Source organism: Staurois parvus, unplaced genomic scaffold (assembly GCF_062004578.1).
Source record: "Staurois parvus isolate SC_StPar_1 unplaced genomic scaffold, SC_StPar_1.0 ptg000019l, whole genome shotgun sequence".
Taxonomy (NCBI): Eukaryota; Metazoa; Chordata; class Amphibia; order Anura; family Ranidae; genus Staurois; species Staurois parvus.
In genome coordinates, this window is record NW_028317815.1 from 4106307 (window position 1) to 4125450 (window position 19144).

General features: G+C 43.2%; 1 protein-coding gene across 1 annotated transcript in view; it reads right to left on the minus strand.

Moving 5' to 3' along the window:
* SELENOO (selenoprotein O) overlaps window positions 1-19144 on the minus strand; it is a 32812-nt gene that overhangs the window by 3726 nt on the left and 9942 nt on the right. The window contains exons 4-8 of the mRNA XM_089684577.1: window positions 16523-16653; window positions 9873-10153; window positions 9026-9170; window positions 3954-4139; window positions 1768-1924 (exon numbers count right to left, since the gene is read on the minus strand). Of these exons, the coding sequence (XP_089540703.1) occupies window positions 1768-1924; window positions 3954-4139; window positions 9026-9170; window positions 9873-10153; window positions 16523-16653 (900 nt within the window). The remainder of the gene's footprint in view (window positions 1-1767; window positions 1925-3953; window positions 4140-9025; window positions 9171-9872; window positions 10154-16522; window positions 16654-19144) is intronic.

Genomic DNA, 19144 nt, shown 5'->3' on the forward strand with positions numbered 1-19144 from the left:
CTGTGGACTGAAGTGAACTTATCTTTAGTAAAACAGGGAATTGTTTGTATACCATCATCTATGAGGGTGAAAGACTTCATTATTACTGCTACATACATTAAGATACATTTAATCACAACTGATAGGAAAGTAATACAGTTGCAAGAAAAAGTATGTGAACCCCTTGGGATTACGTGGAGTTTTGCATGAATTGGGCATAAAATGTGCTGTGAACGACATCTAAGTCACAACAATAGAAGAACACAGTCTGCTGAACATAATACTACACAAACATTAGATGTTGCCATGGTTTCATTGCACATAACATGTAAACATTCACAGTGCAGGGAGGAAAAAGTATGTGAACCTTTGGCCTTAATAACTGGTTGACCCTCCTTTGGCAGCAATAACCTCAACCAAACGTTTCCTGTAGTTGCAGATCAGACCTGCACAACGATCTGGAGTCATTTTGGACCACTCCTCTTCACAAAACTGTTTCAGTGTAGCAATATTCTTGGGATGTCTGGTGTGAATTGCTCTCTTGAGGTCATGCCACAGCATTTCAATGGGGTTGAGGTCAGGACTCTGACTGGGCCACTCCAGAAGGCGTATTCTGTGCTGTTGCAGCCATTGTTTTGTTGAATGACTTGTATGCTTTGGGTCATCATTGTCCTGTTGCATCACCCATCCTCTGCGGAGCTTCAGTTGGCGGACAGATGGTCGTACGTTTTCCTGCAAAATGTCTTGATAAACTCTGGAATTCATTTTCCCATCAATGACAACAATCCGTCCAGGCCCTGAGGCAGCAAAGCAGCCCCAAACCATGATGCTCCCTCCGCCATGTTTCACAGTGGGGATGAGGTTTTGATGTTGGTGTGCTGTGCCTTTTTTTCTCCACACATAGTGTTGTGTGTTCTTCCCAAACAACTCAATCTTGGTGTCATCTGTCCACAGTATATTCTGCCAGTAGTGCTGTGGAACATCCAGGTGCTCTTTTGCAAACTTCAAACGTGCTGCAATCTTCTTTTTGGCCAGCAATGGCTTCCTCCGTGGTGTCCTCCCATGTACTCCATTCTTGTTTAATGTTTTCCTTATTGTAGATGTGTCAACAAAAATGTTAGCATGTGCCAGAGATTTCTGTAGGTCTTTAGCTGACACTCTGGGATTCTTCTTTACCTCATGCAGCATTCTGCGCTGTGCTCTTGCAGTCATTTTTACAGGACGACCACGCCTAGGGAGAGTAGCAACAGTGCTAAACTTTCTCCATTTGTAGACAGTCTGTCTTACCGTGGACACATGAACATCAAGGCTCAAGGAGATACTTTTGTAACCCTTTCCAGCTTCATGCAAGTCAACAATTCTTGATCGTAGGTCTTCTGAGAGCTCTTTTCTGCGAGGCATGGTTCACATCAGAGAGTGCTTCTTGAAACCAGTAAACCCAAAACAGGTGTCAGCAACACATCCAATATCATCACACTGATTGGAGTCAAGGTTGGCTCACTCCTGGCTCCAATTAGCTCTGGGAGAAGTCATTAAGCTAGGGCCTCACATACTTTTTCCTCCCTGCGCTGTGAATGTTTACATGTTATGTGCAATTAAACCATGGCAACATCTAATGTTTGTGTAGTATTATGTTCAGCAGACTGTGTTCTTCTATTGTTGTGACTTAGATGACATTCAGAGCACATTTTATGCCCAATTCATGCAAAACTCCACGTAATCCCAAGGGGTTCACATACTTTTTCTTGCAACTGTAACAGAGAATGAGGATACAGCTAAAATCATTACCTCTGTAAAGTCTCCATTCTCAGCTGCCTCTATGGCGTTCTGAGCTATATAATTTCTCAGGATGTGCGCTGGGTTATTGGAATTCATCACTTTTACCCGCTCTGCATGTAAAGTCTTCATGTCTTCAGAATGTTCCTGTTCTTTCTCCAAGCGTGCACTGAAATAAAATGCAAGTTAGCAGTCTTATCATATATGGGGGAATATACACTATAACCTTTAATGGTATAAAAGCTATAATCTTTCATATTTCCAATGATGTCCTCATCCATTTACAGCATCTGTGCCCGCACTATGGACATTAAAGTGGACCTTAACTACTTGCCTAAAGACACTTTTTCCCCCTTCCTGGACAGGCCAATTTTCAGCTTTCAGTGCTGTCGCAATTTGAATGACAATTGCACAAGCATGCAACACTGTATCCAAACCAAATTTTTTAGCATTTTTTTGACAGATAGAGCTTTCTTTTGGTGGTATTGCGATTATTTTTTGTTAAATTAAAAAATACAAAAAAAAAAAAAAAAAAAAAAAAAAAAGGTTATAAAAAAAGTTTGTAAAATCATTTTTTTCCTTCACTAATGGGCGCCGATGAGGTGGCACTGATAGAACAGGTAGACAGCACTGATGGGTCATGACAGGCATCATTGATGATGGGCACCAATAGGCGGCACTGATAGGCAGTACTGATAGACTGCACTGATAGGCAGTACTGATAGACTGCACTGATGAGGAGACATAGATAGGCGGAACTGATGGGCATTGACAGGCATCACTAATACGTGGCAGTGATGGGCACTGAAAGGCAGCACTGATAATCAAGGCACTGATGATCAGTGCCCTGATTATCAGTGTAGATGTCCCCTCTGAGGAATGCCGCTTACCGGCTCTCCTCTTGCGCTGTCAAGTGAGGAGAGGACTGCCGATAACTGGCAATTTCTGCTAACATGTGATCAGCTGTGATTGGACACAGCTGATCACATGGTAGAGCCTACATCATCAGCTCTTTACTGTGATCGGTGATCCGCTGTGTCTTAGAGACACAGCAAACCGATTGCCACGTTGCGTGCCCCCGGAGGCGCACATGCGCAGCTAGAGTGGGAACATGTCATATGACCAAGAGAGCTCCCGCCCGTCTGTCATTTCCCTATACGGCGGGCAGAAGGCGATAAAAGTGGTTATAAAGCCGCAAGATTTTTTTATACTTCTGACACACTAATGATGTGCCAAGGTGCCACCACTCTTGCATCCCACTCTACTGGAAACAGGCAGCTTGCCCACCAGTTTTGTTTTGGTAGTCTAGGGTCTTAGAAGCTCAAAGGATGGAAAACTTGACCTCCTCCATGCATTACCGGGAAAAACTTAATAAGCAAACTGGTGTTTACTGGAATAAACTTTTTTTCCTGAATACTATTCTTTAATCCCTGATGCTGTAAATACTCTAATCATGACTCACTAATTACAGGCACCTTTATAGTTCTCAAACTCCATACATATGTTCAGGTATGGAGAACATGCATGCAGAACATACCCAGCCATTCCCGTGTTAGGCAAATACCATATAATAGTATCTGCTCAGGATCGGAAAACGTACAATACTATTAACTAATGTATTTTAGAATTTAGCTTGCAGAGAGTATTTCAGAGTTTGGAGACCCACTGTAATGGAGAGATACTGCACAACAAGCCCACCATGGTGTTCATTGTGTATGGGCCAAAATTCCACTGGTTCAACAGTAATGTCTGTTCAATGGAATGACCGGCTTCTGTCAAAAGGTCACGATGGAAAACCAGCATCTTGAACAGTGTATTATGGTGGGATCAGAGTTCCCCCTGTCAGAACACAAGGAAGAGATCCCTGCATCAACATCACTTGTGTGAATACAGGGATCTATCATTTTTTTCATTCAACCCACTGGTTGAAGGAAAAAAAACTCCCCAAAACTGTGTACCCAGTTGCAAAGAGCCCAGTAGACACATTCACGAACTTTCAAGGAACAGCTGAATCGGTCAATCATACAGAGTATTTAGGATGTGATACCTCCAGGGACAATAAACTAAAATGGAGCGACAAGGAACAATGTCTGTTTGCCTAGTGTCCATCCTTCCTGGGAGTAGAGCTTTATACTGATGGGTCTGCCGTGTACCCCAATGTAGGTTTGCAAAAATTTTTTTTTTGTACTAAAATATACCTATATTTCTGAAGCCACTCTTTCCAATGCTCTTGGTTATTATTCAGTAGATCCTCATCACTGGATGCCTGAAGTTTTTCAAATTTTTCAATATTTTCCAACTCTTTGTTTATGTTTGCTTTTGACCCAATCAATGCAAATAATTGAGGATTGCTCTGTGCCAGCATCAGCAACACTGAAAGTTGCCTGAAACCAGAAAAAAAAGCATGTTAGTAATGTAATTTTACGTTGCTTTTTAGTTTTCAAATCACTGCTAAAAGCAAAGAGCATTACTCTACATCAGGGTTTTTTCAGCCAGGGTTCTGTGGAACCCTAGGGTTCCTCCAGAGGTTACTAGGGGTTGCTCAGCCAATAAGCGATTTCTGCCTCTCAGATGAGTAACCACTGACACCATTGATATTTTATCTGTAATGGGAAAATTCTTCCTAATGAGCACAAATGTAAGGAGCATTCTTAACAATGACCATCACACTAATGTATTATAAGCTGTAAATATAATTATCAGGGGTTCCTTGAAGACAGAATAATTTCAAGGGTTCCTCCATGTCAAAAAAGTTAGGAAAGGCTAATTTAGGCACATTGTTAAAGAAACAATATATTTTTAGGACTATAATTTTGTAGCATGTGCCATATATTAAATCACACTGAAACAAGCGATTCCAAAAATGATCTATCACTAAATGTTTTTCATATTTTCCAACGCAGAGCTGTTTAGATATCTGCTAAAAACTTAAAGCCTAATAACATACATAAATACATGTATTTTCAAGCATTACTTGCAATTTGTTTGCTGTAAACCTCAATTCACAAACATTATCACATTATCTTAAAATATAACCTTTGGAGAACAAGTAAAAGGAGCTAGTTGAGGTGGATATAAAACAATGTATCTTCAAACACAGACGCCTGTGAAAGAAATCTGGCAATAACAAAAAAAAAAAAAAAAAAAAAAAAAAAAAGGGGGGGGGGGGCAGGTAATGATTAAGACACTCATCAATTTCTATAATTGTGGGTTTAAATTTTTTCTAAGATGATATAAAAATGATAGGAAATAACAAATGGAGCCAAAATAACTTAATCTTCCATCTCCCTGGATCCAGCCCACTGACTCTACCTCCCCTGCTGCACTCTCCTATGGAGGTCTCACCTGGACCCACTCACCCAGACCTAACGGTCGTAAAGGTGGTGGGGTTGGTCTGCTCCTGTCACCGCGGAGCACCTTCCGAGTCCTCCCAAACCCCCCCTCCCTATCCTTCTCCTCCTTCGAGGCCCACTGCGTCCGACTATTCTCCCCAACCCCCCTGAAGATTGCTGTGATATACCGGCCTCCTGGATCCATACCCCGCTTCCTGGGTGACTTCTCCTCCTGGCTACCCTTCTTCCTCTCCTCTGAGCTACCCACCATCATTCTTGGGGATTTCAACATCCCTGTCAACCTTGACAACCCGGACACAGCCCGTCTCCTCCACTTAACCTCCTCCTTTGCACTTGCACAGTGCATACAATCCACCACCCACTCCGACGGTAATATCCTTGATCTTGTCTTCTCCAACCGCTGCGCTCCCCACAACCTCACTAACACCCCCTTCCCTCTCTCTGACCACAACCTGATCACCTTCTCTATCTCCTCGTCCTCCAACAAAAACCCCTCCAAATGTCACACTACTACCAGCCGTAACCTCCGCAACCTTAACCCTGCCCCCCTCCACTCTGCAGCTGATCAACTCCACGACCGCATCCTCCCCCTGTCCTGCCCCGACTTGGCTATGACTGCCTACAACAACGCGCTGTCAGCAGCCCTTGACTCACTAGCGCCTTTAACCACACGCAACATCAGACTCCGACCGCTCCAGCCCTGGCAGACTGATCACACCAAAACCCTCAAACGACACAGTCGTGCCCTGGAGCGACTATGGCGCAAAACAAAATCCCAACAAGCTTTCACCTGCTACAAATCTGCCTTCCGCACCTACACCTCCTCCCTCGACGCAGCCAAACAAGCCTACTTCCTGACCCTCATCAAGGCCCTCTCCTCCAATCCTCGCCGACTCTTCTCCACCTTCAACTCTCTACTCTCTCCACCCCCACCTCCACCCAGCACCTCACTCACCGCCCTTGAGATTGCCAATCACTTCAAAAACAAGATTGACACAATTCGCAAGGACATTGCCGCAACTCACACGCCCTCTCAACCCGTCCCCTCTCACACAGCTACCCCCTCATCCCCCCCCCCCCCTCGACATTACCCGCAGGGACTTCGTCACTGCTCAAACTCCCTCCGACCCCATTCCCCCTCACTCGGCTACCCCCTCATCACCCCTCTCCCACGGCCCCACCACTGCTCTGACCTCCACTCCCACCCCACCCTACATTCCTCATACTGAAGCTCCCCCAACACTCCACACCTTTGACCTTACTACCATTGAGGAAGTCTCCAAGATCCTCTCTGATGCCCGCCTCACCACCTGCCCCCTCGACCCTATCCCCTCACAATTCCTACGACCTCCCTCCCCCTCCATCCTACGCTCCCTCACCCACATCTTTAATCTCTCCCTCTCCTCCGGCACTTTCCCTTCCCCACTGAAGCATGCACACATCACCCCCATACTTAAAAAGCCCTCCCTGGACCCCAATGACCCGAACAACCTCAGACCCATCTCCCTGCTCCCACTTACATCTAAACTCCTCGAGCGTCTCGTCTACACCCGCCTATGCTCTCACCTCAACGACAACAACCTCCTCGATCCCCTACAGTCTGGCTTCCGCCCCCTACACTCCACCGAAACCGCCTTACTCAAACTCTCCAACGACCTTCTAACCGCCAAAGCTAATGGCCACTATTCAGTGCTCCTACTCCTTGACCTCTCTGCGGCCTTCGACACAGTTGACCACCCCCTCCTCCTCAAAATACTACACTCCCTCGGCCTCAGAGATTCTGCTCTCTCCTGGCTCTCATCCTACCTGTCACAACGCTCTTTCAGCGTTACCTATAATGCTACCACCTCCCCCTCACTCCCCCTCTCTGTTGGGGTCCCTCAAGGCTCTGTCCTTGGGCCCCTTCTCTTCTCCATCTACACCTCCTCCCTTGGCCAACTCATACACTCTCACGGCTTCAACTACCACCTCTATGCCGACGACACACAAATCTATCTCTCAACCCCCCACCTCACCCCTTCGGTCTCTGCCCAAATCACACACCTACTGAGCGACATATCAGATTGGATGTCGCTCCACTTCCTTAAACTGAATCTCTCCAAAACCGAGCTCCTTGTCTTCCCCCCAGCCCGAACCCCACCCCCCATTGACTTCTACATCACATCCAACAACGTCAATATCAAACCCGCTCTGCAGGCCAGAGTACTTGGTGTCATTCTGGACTCCAACCTATCCTTCCAGCCCCAAGTCCAATCTTTAACAAACTCGTGCAGACTCCACCTCCGCAACAATCGCCAAAATCCGCACGTTCCTAACCCCAGAAACCACTAAACAGCTCATCCACTCCCTCATCATATCACGACTCGACTACTGCAACTCCCTCCTCACTGGCCTGCCTCGCCGCTGGCTATCCCCGCTTCAGTTGATCCTGAATACGGCTGCCAGACTCATTCACCTTTCCAACCGCTCCATTTCCGCCACCCCCCTCTGCCAATCCCTCCACTGGCTTCCGATTGCGCAACGGATCAAATTTAAAATCCTAACACTGACGTACAAAGCTGTCCACCATACTGCCCCGAACTACATCACTGACCTAATATCCAAGTACCGCCCAACACGCACACTCCGCTCCTCACAAGACCTCCTTCTCTCTAGTTCCCTGGTCTCCTCCTCCCATGCCCGCCTCCAGGACTTCTCCAGGGTGTCACCCATCCTCTGGAACTCCCTGCCCCAACCCATCAGATTATCACCTACTCTCCTCTCCTTTAGGCGCACCCTGAAAACCCATCTCTTCAGGGAAGCCTACCTCACCCCTTGCTAACTTGCTGACCTCCTCCATTCTTCCTACCACTCCATCCCCCACAGCTATCTCCTCCTGTACCACTATCCCATCCCTTCTAGATTGTAAGCTCGAAAGAGCAGGGCCCTCGATCCCCTCATGTTTTGCATTGTATTGGTATTGTTCTGTCACATGTTCTGTCCCCCTTTGTAATGTACAGCGCTGAGTGAACTATTGGCGCTTTATAAATACTGTATAATAATAATAATAATAATAATAATAATAATCTCCAACTATCACTCTTAAGCTTGCCATACAAGGCCTTAGTTTTTTTCATTCAGCCAGCAGGCTAAACAACAACAAAAAAGGAAAAACGGAACCGATTCCCACATCCAAGGTGGATGCGGAAATCCTCCCTGCTGTTTCACTGTATTCTGACAGCAGAGGAGTCAGCTGGACTTCTTTGCTGTCTGAATACACTAATCCAGTGTTTCTCAACTCCAGTGCTCATGGACCCCCACAACAGGTCATGTCTTCAGGATTTCCCTCAGATGAAACAGCTGTGGTAATTACTAAGGCAGTGAAACTGATCAAATCACCTGTGCAAAATAATGGAAATCCTGAAAACATGACCTGTTGGGGGTCCATGAGGACTGGAGTTGAGAAACACTGCACTGATCAGTGCTGAAGCTTATTAAACTAAATCAAACTAAAATTTTCCAGTAAGTTTGTGCATGAGCAGATTTCTCTTTTTTTTTTTTTTTTTTTTAAAAAGGGTTTAAACCATATAAAGTTGCCCATGGTAAGCACCACTGTCAGCATAATAGTTTATCCCAACCCCTATCATCATTTGCTAAGCAATTTGATCTGCAGGTAAATGTGGGGGTAAAAAAAAAACAAAAAAAAAAAAAAAAACGCCATGTAAAATTAAAAAAAAAAAAAAAGAAAGAAGGAATTCATATGATAAAATCTCTCATTACAGGTATTAATCCCCATACAATCACAGGAATAAAAGATTTGCTATAGCAGGTTACCAATTGAACTGCAAAAGCCACTTAGAGTTCAAGTTTAAAACGCAGTCAATGAAATCATTGAGCATTTCATTTATTATACAATGCTAGATATATTTTTATTTTACCTTGGGTCCATTTTAGGCTTGTATACAACCTTTAATTCCTCCAAGGTAGCACACTGTTCAGTGACTGTGCTCAAGAAGTCATCAATATCAGAGGAGCATCCTGAGAATTTACTGAGAACCCGGAAAGTGTTGGTAAAATCTGAGCCTAGAGCAAGACATTATTGGGGCTGAGGTCATAAGAGTACATGGTGTGTGATATGCACAACACAATTTAATCATTATCTATTACTTGTGGATTAAAGTCCACCACTGTATTGCCCTTTATGAATACCAAGATATGAACACTTGCAGAAAAATCAATAAAATAAACACCAATTGTTCAGAGAAGCCATTCAATCAGCATTTGCTAGAATACTGAACGGTTCAAAAGGCAAAATGCATAACTAGAGTGTACAAGAATAAAGATTTGCTTATGTATAGCATTTTCTCTCTAAATTTACATTATCCAGATAGTGAGGTGATATGTGAAATCAGAATAATGGATTTCTGTTCAGAAATGAGAAATCCCTGTCTAATGTATTTTGCACATATCCATATTTCTTCCCCTAACCAAAATTGTGACCAGTTCTCCGCATTTGCATTGTTAGAAAATGTGGTCTACTGTTCATTTGCTTTTCTGAAACCCTTTATATTAATATAATTAATGTCAACACTTCTGTGTCATAGCATGCTAAGGCTTAGCAGTTGGCTTCCTCAATCGCTGTTCTTCTAAGTACTGGAATACAAGAGATACAAGATGTTCTGCAGGAAAAGAAATCACTGGTTTAGGATCTGGCAAAACAGTGTGAAGGCGCCCTTGTATTACTACCAGAGATGTCAAGAGTTCCTCTGGGATGAAGAATCTCACCTGTAAGATTCATGGTGTCCATTAAATCAGAGATTAATTTGCTGTCCTCCTCCAGTTCTAGTTTAGGAAGTCCCAACTTCTTCCTCATTTTCTGCATATAGTGTCTTTGAAATTCTGCATCGTACTCTTCTTCAAGTATATTTTTACTCATGTCCAAGGAAAGCTCTGGGACCAGAGCCTCGGCAAACATTCCCAAGTTCCACTTACAAATCTCTGGCTGCTTGCTGTATGCATAACGGCCCATATTATCAGAACCATTACAGATATGATTTGGGTCATACCTAGAAAAAATTAAGAAAATACACATTGTGTGACAGTCACGTTCATGTTTCTGACTAAAAACTAGAAGCTGTTGGACAAGTGCCATAAGTCTAAGGCAGTGTTTCTCAACCTTTTTTCAGTCGAGACACCCCTTAAAATTATGGACAGTCCCAAGACACCCTTTACAATTATAAAACAGTCCTGAGGCACCCCATTCTAAAATGTGAAAAATTATTCTAATAGTTTTATATAAAACAGCAACATCCACTCATGTAGGACACCAAACATTGGAGGCGATTTATTCTTCCAAAGCAAATACACTTTTGGTACTGACTAGTTTTCCAATGTTTATTTTCTCCCTCAGTTTTTCTCCATCACTAAGCTAATGTGACCCCAGCACTGATGGAAGGGGGTGGGGGAGGGTCAAACTAGGATGCTGTGCAGGCAGCTGACATCCTCCTTATCAACGGACGATGTAATTGGTTGTCAGGATGCCGGCGGTTAGAAAGTCGTAATGGTGCACAATGAAAGCCTGTGGCTTTGTGTAACTAAAAGGCCTGTTCCACCTGCTGGCTTTTGTACAAGTTTTGGGCACTTTTTAGACATTTTGCCAAGGCACCCCTGAAGAAGCCTCAAGGCACCCTGTTTGAGAAAGGCTGGCCTAAGGAATCACTGTCTATTAGTGGTCAATTAGGCCCAGGTCAATTGAAGAAAAAAAATTGTGTGTATAATAAAATATTAGTTGCCGATTGGAAAAGAGTTGTTACTTACCAATGGGAGATTACAAGCTTAAAAGCAGAATTCCGGGATATACCGTATTTGCCGGCGTATAAGACGACCCCCCTACTTTTCCTGCTAAAATGTAGTGTTTGGGCTATACTCGCCGTATAAGACTACCCCTCTTCCAATGCACACCAGTGGGAGGAATAGTGCCCCATCGTTGATGTCAGTGGGAGGAATAGTGCCCCATCGTTGGTGTCAGTGGGGGGTGGAATAGTGCCCCATCGTTGGTGTCAGTGGGGGGTGGAATAGTGCCCCATCGTTGGTGTCAGTGGGGGGTGGAATAGTGCCCCATCGTTGGTGTCAGTGGGGGGTGGAATAGTGCCCCATCGTTGGTGTCAGTGGGGGGTGGAATAGTGCCCCATCGTTGGTGTCAGTGGGGGGTGGAATAGTGCCCCATCGTTGGTGTCAGTGGGGGGTGGAATAGTGCCCCATCGTTGGTGTCAGTGGGGGGTGGAATAGTGCCCCATCGTTGGTGTCAGTGGGGGGTGGAATAGTGCCCCATCGTTGGTGTCAGTGGGGGGTGGAATAGTGCCCCATCGTTGGTGTCAGTGGGGGGTGGAATAGTGCCCCATCGTTGGTGTCAGTGGGGGGTGGAATAGTGCCCCATCGTTGGTGTCAGTGGGGGGTGGAATAGTGCCCCATCGTTGGTGTCAGTGGGGGGTGGAATAGTGCCCCATCGTTGGTGTCAGTGGGGGGTGGAATAGTGCCCCATCGTTGGTGTCAGTGGGGGGTGGAATAGTGCCCCATCGTTGGTGTCAGTGGGGGGTGGAATAGTGCCCCATCGTTGGTGTCAGTGGGGGGTGGAATAGTGCCCCATCGTTGGTGTCAGTGGGGGGGGAATAGTGCCCCATCGTTGGTGTCAGTGGGGGGGAGGAATAGTGCCCCATCGTTGGTGTCAGTGGGAGGAATAGTGCCCCATCATTGGTATCAGTGACACCAATGATGGGGCACTATTCCTCCCACTGAGACTTGCTGACCCTGTCCTCGTATGGTGCTGCTGCAGCCAGCATATGTGGTTGCAGCAGCACCTCTACACAGAACACTTACCTGCTGCTCCGGCACTCAATTTTCGCGGGGCCGCTCGGCTCCGCCCCCTCGCCGGTGATTGGCCGCCTGTGTGCCTTTCCTGAGCTACAGTTCTGGCGGCCAATCACCGGTGAGGAGGCGGAGCCGAGCAGCCGCACGAACATCCAGTGGCCGAACTGAAGGAGACGCCGCGCTTCCTGGACCGGATCGTCGTGGGACTGGATCCAGTTAAGAGACATCAGCCCCTGCAAACCTCTGTACTTAATGCCGCAGCCCCCCTAAACATGTGTGCCGGCGTAGAAGATGACCCCCGACTTTTGAGAAGATTTTCAAGGGTCAAAAAGTCGTCTTATACGCCGGCAAATACGGTATCTAATGTTAAAAATGTCCCCTCCCCCTCCTAACTCTTATTCTGACTAGCCTGTGTAAGAAAGATATACTGTATACTTTCCCATTTTCATAGGCTAACTATGGTCCATCTGCTGTTGGTGCTTAGTCTTCTCCCCTGCAGCTGCTGGTTTTGTCTGGCCTGAAAAAAGGTATATGCATCTTTCCTATAGTGGTCATAGATGGATCTATAATTGGCCAGCTCAGCAGGGGCTAGCCGAACTTTGAACCATGTGTGGCCATAGCAGTTGAATAGAAGTTGCTAGCTTTTACGATATCGCCTATGGAGAATTTTGGGTACCATAGTTTTTATGTGATTTTACGGATGTGTGCTTTTTTTAAGGCTTGACATGTTTGCTATCCATTTACTCAATACAACTTAGTCTTTTATATTTTACCAAAAAATTGGGCAAACTTTTTTGTTTGCACTAAAATTCATTTTAGTGTATTTTTTCTTGAAACCGTGTTTGATAAATACAGTAGCTACACAAACATTGTGCAACATAAAAAATTGCATCTACCACCATTTTATTCCCCAGGGTTTCTGCTTTCAGAAAATATCTACTTTTGGGAAGGGTGGGGGGTTCAGTAATTTCGAGCAAAAAAAAATACAGCTTTTAAATGTGTGTTTAGAAAAAAAAAAAAAATTGTAAAAATTGCCCTGATAGGCAGATCAAGTCTCTAGATCACACTACAAAAAAATCCCCAAAATACTTACCAGTAAAAAAAATTGCTAATAAAGTGTTAGTATATTCTTTTGGTGAAGTTGTACCTACAGGTGACCAATAATAAGGCTTACCTGTAGGTACTGTAAATCTCTTCCACACTTGTACTGTTTAGATGTTTATACAGGATGCAGCTGGTGACGTCACCAGTGCATGCGCTCTTCAGAGCCCGTGCCACAGCTAAGGGTTCCCGCGTACATGCGCAGGAGTGACGTCATTGCGGCTCTGGCCATTCATATGGCAGGAGCCCATTAACCTGGAAGGAAGACCAGGGACTCGGGACAGCGCTGTGCTGGAGGGCTCTGTGTAAAGGCAAGTCTGTCATATTGTACTAGTATGCAGTGCAGAATTGTACATTATGACCTAAACCTGCAGGGGCCCATTGTTTGTTTTTTTTTCTGGCAGTTTACTACTGCTTTAGGAGGAGGAGGATATGCAGCAGGGGCATGAAATGACAACTCTCGAAAAAAAACAAGTTAAATTCATTCCATGTGTATTTCCCCTAATGATCCGCCACTGGGAAAGCTTTCAGACTGGAAATCTAATGCAGGAGAGCAACATCCTCTTTCCCTTTCATCTCTTAAAGCGGAGCTCCACCCAAAAGGGGAAGTTCAGCTTTAAGGACTGCTCCCCATTAAGGATTGGCACCTTTGGGGAGCGGGGGGAGTGGACACCCGAATTTGACAGGTATCTGCTCCCACTTCCGGTCCGATCGCCTAGATGGTCAGAAGCGGAAGGTGTCCTTCCTCCCTGTAGTCTTTTGGGACATGTGACAGATCCCAGAAGACTACAGGGCCATTCACGGAGCGCAGAGCTACTCGCGCATTCACAGTCGGTACCCGGCTACTATCACAGCTGGGTGCTCACACTGAAGATGCCGGCCTCCTGGAATACAGGACGGCCAGTGAAACGGGCTGCGGGTGACACACCGGGGGACAGGTAAGTGGCTGTTCTTTAAAAGTCAGCAGCTACAGTTTTTGTAGCTGCTAACTTATCTTTTGATAGGTTGAGTGGAACTCCGCTTTAACTGATCCATATTTTTCCAATATATTCAAAAGGTTAACTGTAAAGAGTATAATCTGCTCTACACCCTAAAACTGCATGGATATGTATATTAAAATGTTCTTGATGAAACATTATAATAAAATTCTATACAGAACACTCAATACAAAAATCTTTTTTTCATAATGATATATCTGTTTGAATAAAAATTAAATTCCAAATGTTCAGATTTCTACAAGGGCCAGCAGTACAATACTTATTTGCTCTGTTAAAGCAAAACAAATGACTGTTGTATGCCATTAGTATTCTATACACTAAGCGGGCTGGATTAGCACAGGAATGTGCTCCACTTTCTTGTGTGATTCAATTTTTAAGCCATTCATTTCAATATGCTGAAATTGCCTTGGATCACGCCAAAAGTAGCGCTTGCACTACTTTTAAAGACACCCTGTAACAGGATCACGTGGTATTCTGATACCATGCCATCTAGTGCAGGCAAATGCACTGCATCTGTGATCTGTGTTTAGGGTATCGTTAGGATTCCACTGACAACCACAGATCTCACACCCAGTGCATTTTGAATGCTGTGTGGGAACACACAGGGAACGCCGTGTTCTGATGTGAACAGGCCCTAATAATAATAATAATGGGGGCGAAGCTTGTGCTGATGTCTTTACACCAACGGAGCTGGCAGTGGTTGTGTTTATATGCAATATATCCTTGTACACATGTAAGTAGATACACAATACGTATTACAATGAACTTGTGGGCTGCACTATGGAATGCTTGCTTATATCTTACATGGCTTTGAGTCCATTCACACTTGTATGACTTGCCATGTCATTTTGGGCTCCAAAGTCGCACCCCATGTTTCCCAATGAGTACTTTCAAATTTGAAAGTAGTTCCTGCACTACTTTGGTTCGACTTTAGTCCAGTGCCAGTAAATGTAAAGTCGGATCAAAGTCACACTGGAAATTGTGTGACTTTGGAGACGAGCTAATATAAAAGGAGCCTAAAGCACCAGTAAACTTGATAATTAAAACAAAAAAAAAAAACTTTTCCCTTGAAAGGCAATGTTATAATGTGCCAGTATGCATTATGTGGAACTTACCTTAAAAACAAAGCCCTCCAGCGACACGCTGTCACCACTGCAGAGGCTTCCATCTTCACCTGGTCTTTCTTCGGGGTTGGCAGGCTCCGGAGGCTTGAATGGCCGAGCCACAATGATGTCACTCCCATGCAATTTTTACGGCACAGCTCTGAGGGAACAGCACGGGCATGTCGTTGCTTCAGAGCTGCTACACAAGTTAAAATCTTCTAAATCAGGGGTCTCCAAACTTCCTAAGCAAAGGGCCTGTTTACTGTCCTTCAGGCTTTTGGGGGGCCAGACTATGGCTAGTGGGAGTAGAAAATGATGTTGCCAGTAGGGGAAATGGTGCTCCGTCATTGGTGTAAGAGCACCTCAAGGGCCAGATAAGGGCAAGCAAAGGGCCAGTTTGGAGACCACTGTTCTAAATGGTGCACGCTTAGGAGATATTTACAGTACCTACAGGTAAGCCTTATTATAGGCTTACCTGTAGGTCAGGGGCGGACTGACAACTCATGGGGCCCCCGGGCAGTAGGGGATCATGGGGCCAGCGTCCTTGCCCACACTCAAAAAAGCCTATAAAAAAGGTACCAGGGGCATCTCATGGGGCCCCCTACTGACCTCGGGCAGTGCCTGAGTGCTCGAATGGTCAGTCCGCCCCTGCGGAAAAAAAAAAGCAGTTTACTACCACTTTAATGTACATGGCGGAGCAGAGTTGCAGTGAATCCCTGCTGATGTACTCTGGGAGTTCCTGAGTGCCATTAAACAACCTGTTGCTGTGATATCCCATAGGATTTCAAGGCTGTGGATGGATGGATGAGTACTTATAGCATGTGGTTATAAGACCAGCTATAGTTTGGTCTTATTGCTTGGAAAAAAACTAATTGGTGGTGGTGTTGAATTCACAAGTTGAAACGTACAGCAAGATTTGCAATAGTGGTAGAACCCTCCTACACATAACTTGTTTTATCTGTGCATTTGCATATAGGCGGTGGACTTCCATCAAGATACATGTTTATTGATTTATTAGTTGAACTTTGTTTTTTATTTTTTGTGTCACTTTGGAATACTAGTGTCACCCACTCAAATTTCGTTTTTTGAATTTCATTCAAATTTATGATGTTTGTACACATATCACATTTGTTTTTAATAACATTATGATCCATTGTATTGGGATACACATAACCAAGACACCCCTAGTTTCGTAACACAGCGCAACATTTATACACTTTTTATTCTGGTTCAGAACTGGAATTATGTGTTTGTAAGTGCAGCTGTGGGAGTTTTGATTTTGATTTTTGTTTGATTCTGAGCACCAAGTGCAGTTTTTCTACCATTTACCTAATAGCTGGTTTGCAAATGTTGCAGCCATACAAACCTGTCCAAAAAGCCAAAAGGTCCATAATCGATAGTAAGCCCAACAATGCTCATGTTATCAGTATTTAACACTCCATGGCAAAATCCAACACACTGCCATTCAGCAACCAGATGTGCAGTCCTCCTTGTTATCTGGAAGGAAAATTGTATTATTAGGTACAACTAACCAGTCCCCTTCCACAGCAATGACATGCAGAATACACTTTTGAGTAAAGTAGACACCACAGGGTATTCAGTGAGGGATGTATTGTTCTATCCACACATCTCTCTGTTTAGCATTTTGGATGAAGCAGTGCCAAAAAAAAAAAAAAAAAAAAAAACACAACACGTACACAGCACTGACTAAATACATAAAATGATGGCTTGATGGGTTATCAACAGGTTTCAGAAAGGACTGCATTAACAAAAAAAAAAAAAAAAAAAAAAAAAAAGAAGGGGGAGGAGGTGCCTTACTATAAGGAAAGATTACACCGCTTTCCTCTGATATAGGTTTTGCAAGAGTGGATTTGATACAACCCCAAGGAAGAAAGTATTGCAGGAATGCATGTACCACTTTTCTCCAGCTATTATAAAGTGATTAAACTAAAACAAAAAACAACCTGTGCCACAAGAACTGTGTGAAAAATTTTAAAGTGAATGTTGCTGTCACTTGATAAGAATCAAAAAGATTGACAAAAATAAAATTTTTTTTAAAAAATCAGTGAAACAATAAAACAGCGCAAAACATGAAATGAATCAAAAATAATTGTACACAAATCATAATAAATTCTGTGGTTATAAAATAAAGTCCAAAACCACCAAAATGAAAAAAATATAAAAATTTATGTCCAAATACAAAAAGTGATGAAACCAAAAACAAAGAAAGTCCCCTTTAAACATGCAAATAGTGTTCCAAAATTTTTTTAGGATAAGTGTAATACAGAGAAAAGACTCCACGGATCCACACCTTCCTGTGAATACTGATGTATTCCGCACTCACCAAAGATGAGCATAAATTGCACTTTATGGATATAATATTATCCTCCAATTCCCAGGGAAAATTTCCTCTCCATAGCCTTCTCCATATACAAGAGCTTCCTTACATCCAACTTCAAAAGGGATTTCCCCCCATAACGATTTGTTACATAGGAAGACAGAGGAGAACCAATAGTGCAATATTGCAAAGACTTTTAATTGAATAAAATAGTGCTCAATCTACTCACATTATAACTTAAAGTAAGATGCCAATTGACTAAATCCTCCAAAAACAGACTTCCCAGTGTAAAACGGATTCCAGAAAGTAAACCAAAACTGGCAGCACCGGATATGACGTCACACGCTCAACATAGGAAACCGGAAGTACGTATGTCTAAATTTAATGTTTTTTTCATTTTGGTGGTTTGGACATTTATTTTATAACCATAGAATTTATTATGATTTGTATAATTATTTTTGAATCATTTCATGTTTTGCACTGTTTTATTGTTTCACTGATTATAAAGTGATTGCATAATGAATATAAATTTACATTTAATAACCTCATTAATATTACTTCACCAGCAATTTATACTGACCAACTCAAACAAAAAAAAAAATCCACAACTACTAAGAAATAAATGCAACCTTAAATACTAACCTAATAGCTAACAAACCAGACAACCCTTTCTATTCAATCTAATAATTAACCTAATTAAATTTTAATTCCTACAAAATTATTTGATTAGCCCAGCACTAATTAACTAATTGATCTACCCATGTGTAATCAGTAACCTATTAACTAACCTAATGTAACCTGATATAGTGTAATGTATTTATGCCTGACCTGCAAACATCTTCAGAATCAGCGACTTGAAGTCCTAGAGCCAGGGGGTAGCATAACAGCCTAGCAACTAGCATTTTCAGATGGTGGTCAGCAATAGCAGCCCCCTATATTTTTCTTAGGAAATGTTTACATAAAGCAAAACTCTGAAAAAAAGTGTAGTATATGTAAAAATCATTTTTTTTTTTTTTTGCTAAAACACGACTTAGAACCTTCAAACATTATATATTATTTAAACAAGGGCCCTAGGGAAGAAAATGGTGGATGTTGCATATTTTTTATGTCACATGATATATTTGTGCAACGGTATTTCAAAACTCAATTTTTTGAGGAAAAAATAAAATGAAATGAGTTTTAATGCACGGAAACACAATAGAATACCCAATTGTTTAGTAAAATATAAAATATGATGTTACACAGAGTAAATGGATACCTAAAATCTCACGCTTCCTGCGTACCCCAATGGAATGGCACCTAACTACATACCTAAAAATCTCCAGAGACCGCGCTTTAAAAGCCTTTACAGGTTACCAGTTTAAAATTACACAAGAGGTCTGGTGCAAGAATTATTGCTCTTGCTATACTATTCACAATGGTATCTCACACGTGTGCTGCACACACCGTTAACATATGCATGAACAACCTATGTATGTGTTTGCCTTTGTGCTCGAGCACAGGGGTGCTTAGAAAAAAAAAAATTATTTTTTTTTATTTCTACACTGTTTCTTTAAATTTTTTTTATCACTTTCATTGCTGTCACAAGAAATGCAAATATCCTGTCACAAGAAACATCCCTTGTGACAGCAACAGGTACTCTTTATAGAG